Consider the following 5000-nt stretch of genomic DNA (forward strand, 5'->3'; position numbering starts at 1 on the left):
GAGCAGAACTTGCGTGTCAACTTTTTAGCTCAGTTACATCTTGAAAACACAGAAATCTAACAATCTTATGTCAATTTGAACTGAATGGCTCATCAGAGCTGGTAAAATAGGATTTGGTACCAGTCTATACAACATAATTGATGCAGCACACAATATGTTCGCACAGGGTACGGTCTTGAACTACGGAAATCTGTTCCATCTTGATCACCAGGTTGTGATCAACACCATGTGCGGATTCGGGGTCCAGACCCAGAACTATCTGGATGCAACCAAGTCCATCTACCCAGTGGGGTGTGCGGACAAGGCGGTCACGTGGATAGAGTCCCACCTGCTACTAGTGGGGGCCCTGGCTCTCGGACTCGCACTCCCCCAGGTATAAAAACGGGAACTTCCTCCCTGTTCAGTATCACACAAAAAGTGGTGGATTAAACTAGTAAAATATGGAAGCGTGTTATCATTGAAGTCAGTTGCAAACAGTAGACTATGGACCATACACCATCAACATACGTAACATGCAAACCTTGAGAAACACAATCATATTATCCACATAAATATTCAAACTGAATATGATCATTAAGTGAAAATAATGAGAACTAGTAATTATCTAGTAGCTGCAAGTATGTATGCAAAATAAATTACCATTCTTTTTGGACATTTGCCTGACCAACGATTCCAAGCATGACTGATTTTGCATGTCAATTGTCTCAATTGTGATAAGGAGAAAATTCCATTAATTCTTCTTCAATCTCACTACTCACATTGCTCTCTACTGTAGAACACCATTGCAATCTCTCCCACACAAATAGAAAGGAAAATGGCCTCAACATGATCTCCCTCGAGGAACTCTGCAAGTAACAACCCAACCTTTACATTTCAGCTAATCGGCTTAAAATGAGCGTAGTCCTCGTTTTAAGAGATGACGTTCACTTACATCAAAGAAGAAACGGAATCCTTAACATTCCCAAATGTACAAAACAGTTATTGTATGAGATCTTTGAACAGTGTGCAAAAATCATGCATGGACATGCATCCCTCTATGTATAACAAAGCACACCTCATTGAAAAGCTCGTGATCTCACTAAGCTGCTAATTATTACAGGCAGGTGTGGTAAATTAGGTTCGAAATGAGAACCTACAGGACGGTCGATCTCCAGGTTGGACAGCCCTCATCGAGACAAGTGTACTTGAAGTAAACAGAAGGTATTCACTTGGGCAGTGTTCCTCAGTCCTGGTCCTGGAGAGCCGCAGGGCGTCCTGGTTTTTGTTTTCACCTTAATATCAGCAACCAATTCAGACCCAAGCAACCAGGTGGGGCGAGTTAACCGTGTAAATAACCGCTTTAATTGATCTATTAAGTGCTGAGTAACAACGAAAACCAGCACACCCTGCGGCTCTCCAGGACCAGGAGTGAGGACCCCAGAACACCCTGCGGCTCTCCAGGACCAGGAGTGAGGACCCTAGAACACCCTGCAGCTCTTCAGGACCAGGAGTGAGGAACACTGCCCTAGAGAGAGGCCTTATTCCTGATCTTGGCTGTCCCTAAATGTCTGGCTCCTTTTCAGATTGCAGGCATTGTGCTGTCCCAGATCCTGATTGCCCAAATCCAGGATGAGATCAGCTTGGTCTTGTGAGGTCAACCTGGAAGCGACCTGGTAAAGAACAAACTGGACCGCAGTACCTGAGAGTGAGATGGCTGATGCCATCTTAATAATATGTCTCAGACACATTTAGTACACGTATAGTGCCAAACTAAACACAGAGAACAGTTGAAATTGGAAATATGTTTTTATTGGAGCTGTTACATATAATCAAATTATGACTGTATATTTGTGTTAACATTCTGAATTGATTTTGATTTTGCTTTTTTTTAATGGTTTGTAAGTGTTTATTAATAAAATGCTGGTCTAAAAAGCACGCCTTTGGCAACATTGTATTTCTTAAGCATTAACATAATCTCATGTGATTAGACATGCAATTATATACGATTTAACAAATAGCGGTATAAAAAGGGTGGTGTGTGTTTGGCTGGGGCACTGCGGAGAGGGGGTGGAGCTACAGTCAGCAGGACGTTGGTGTGTCACCAACATTGGTTTTAGACCGCTCACTAGCGCCCCCCTGTGGCCAGTTGGGTACCTGCGGTGTGTCCGTGCAAGTGAGGCTGTTGGTTTGTGCTCTCACAAAGCAACAGGCGAGGTTACAGCTGTGATAAACGGCTGTGAATACAAGATGGCCGGGCATCGTATTTATGCCATAACCTTGTGATTATGTCAGTCCTCTTGGTTTGAATCTGCTGATCATTGAACAGTGACTACATCAGTCCTCTTGGTTTGAATCTGCTGATCATTGAACAGTGACTACATCAGTCCTCTTGGTTTGAATCTGCTGATCATTGAACAGTGACTACATCAGTCCTCTTGGTTTGAATCTGCTGATCATTGAACAGTGACTACATCAGTCCTCTTGGTTTGAATCTGTTGATCATTGAACAGTGACTACGTCAGTCCTCTTGGTTTGAATCTGCTGATCATTGAACAGTGACTACATCAGTCCTCTTGGTTTGAATCTGTTGATCATTGAACAGTGACTACGTCAGTCCTCTTGGTTTGAATCTGCTGATCATTGAACAGTGACTACATCAGTCCTCTTGGTTTGAATCTGCTGATCATTGAACAGTGACTACATCAGTCCTCTTGGTTTGAATCTGTTGATCATTGAACAGTGACTACATCAGTCCTCTTGGTTTGAATCTGCTGATCATTGAACAGTGACTACATCAGTCCTCTTGGTTTGAATCTGCTGATCATTGAACAGTGACTACATCAGTCCTCTTGGTTTGAATCTGTTGATTATTGAACAGTGACTACATCAGTCCTCTTGGTTTGAATCTGCTGATCATTGAACAGCGACTACATCAGTCCTCTTGGTTTGAATCTGCTGATCATTGAACAGTGACTACATCAGTCCTCTTGGTTTGAATCTGTTGATCATTGAACAGTGACTACATCAGTCCTCTTGGTTTGAATCTGCTGATCATTGAACAGTGACTACATCAGTCCTCTTGGTTTGAATTGGTTGACCATCACTGAATGTAAGAGCAAGGCACCTTACATACACAAAGGACAGCCACCATCAAATGCCGGGTTGAATTCCTTGCTTTTGAATTGATTGCAACGTTGAAATTTGGAGAAAAAAAAAAAATGTTACGAATGCATAACTGAAGGCTATAAATTTGTTTCATTGCGTGATATTCAGCTATGAAATATGCGCAGCTAATATAATATACGGCTTAATTCCTTTCAGATTCATAATGGATTATGGGACTGCTAAGATTTATATTTGTTTTTCGAAAGGAAAGACCATCTGTTGGTAGATGGAGAACAGCCCTCAGATGTGCAGAGCGTTGGCTCTCTGGATCAGCCGGTTGGTGAGCAGAGAGTTGGGTCTGGCGGCGTCACGCTCCACCAGCAGGCATCTGAGAAACAAGAGGAGAGACCCACAAACACAGCGTGAGAATGAATCCCACAAACACAGCGTGAGAATGAATCCCACAAACACAGCGTGAGAATGAATCCCACTAACACAGCGTGAGAATGAATCCCACTAACACAGCATGAGAATGAATCCCACTAACACAGCGTGAGAATGAATCCCACTAACACAGCGTGAGAATGAATCCCACTAACACAGCATGAGAATGAATCCCACTAACACAGCGTGAGAATGAATCCCACTAACACAGCATGAGAATGAATCCCACTAACACAGCGTGAGAATGAATCCCACTAACACAGCATGAGAATGAATCCCACTAACACAGCATGAGAATGAATCCCACTAACACAGCGTGAGAATGAATCCCACTAACACAGCGTGAGAATGAATCCCACTAACACAGCGTGAGAATGAATCCCACTAACACAGCATGAGAATGAATCCCACTAACACAGCATGAGAATGAATCCCACTAACACAGCGTGAGAATGAATCCCACTAACACAGCATGAGAATGAATCCCACTAACACAGTGTGAGAATGAATCCCACTAACACAGCATGAGAATGAATCCCACTAACACAGCATGAGAATGAATCCCACTAACACAGCATGAGGATCGGCCAACACACAACCTGAGAATCAGTCCCACATACACAACCTGAGCATGAACCCTCGACACCCGATGTATCCAAATCGATCTCAAAATAAGACACGTTAATATTGGCCACTAAAAAGCAGCATCGTTTGAAATATACCTGCAATTCAAGCTCAAATTCATGTATATGTGTTGGGGACTGCGACTCATTGTTCAGCAATGGGGGACATTTTAAAGGCTCATATTTTTAAACGAAGAGGCAGACCTAGCAAACTTCTGGTGCTGTTTCTTATCCGACTTCAATGCCGAATGCACAAGCAACTGCTGGAAGACGTCCCTCTAGAATAGAAAAAAATGTCAGTCAACCTCTCATATGTGGATATTACATGTTTCAAGTTGACACAGGCCGATCTTTTTCAAAAATTACTTTTACATTATAATATCAAGTTCGTTAGAACAAGCTACAGAACAGTCAGGGTCTCTGTGGTGTGTGGCCGTACGCACGCCTGTTTCCCAGGTAACCTCTCACCTGCGCGTCGCTGCCCCCTATGCCTGTGAAGCGGTAGCGGAGGGGACGCAGAAGCTCCACGGCCTTGCCGAAGTCCCCCTGGTCGTACGCCACCATGGCCTGGCACATGGGCACCCCAAGGCCCCGCGCCAACTGGTGCTGCAAATTCTCCCCCGGGGCTCTGCAGGAGGGGAGCGAACATGTCTGAAATGTGCCCCAATATGGGCCCTGTGTAAGTGTTTTAGGGCCCTGTGTAAGTGTTTAGGGGCCCTGTGTAAGTGTTTTAGGGCCCTGTGTAAGTGTTTAGGGGACCTGTGTAAGTGTTTTAGGGCCCTGTGTAAGTGTTTTAGGGCCCTGTGTAAGTGTTTAGGGGACCTGTGTAAGTGTTTGAGGACCCTGTGT

The 5000-nt window shown here is 44.0% G+C and overlaps 1 protein-coding gene across 1 annotated transcript in view; it reads right to left on the bottom strand.

Moving 5' to 3' along the window:
- Nucleotides 1-1766: 1766 nt before the first annotated feature.
- ttc38 (tetratricopeptide repeat domain 38) overlaps nucleotides 1767-5000 on the bottom strand; it is a 13620-nt gene continuing 10386 nt past the window's right edge. Inside the window, exons 12-14 of the mRNA XM_061229526.1 lie at nucleotides 4620-4779; nucleotides 4356-4429; nucleotides 1767-3472 (exon numbers count right to left, since the gene is read on the bottom strand). Of these exons, the coding sequence (XP_061085510.1) occupies nucleotides 3385-3472; nucleotides 4356-4429; nucleotides 4620-4779 (322 nt within the window). The 3' untranslated portion in view covers nucleotides 1767-3384. The remainder of the gene's footprint in view (nucleotides 3473-4355; nucleotides 4430-4619; nucleotides 4780-5000) is intronic.

Source organism: Conger conger, chromosome 19, assembly GCF_963514075.1.
Source record: "Conger conger chromosome 19, fConCon1.1, whole genome shotgun sequence".
Classification (NCBI taxonomy): domain Eukaryota; kingdom Metazoa; phylum Chordata; class Actinopteri; order Anguilliformes; family Congridae; genus Conger; species Conger conger.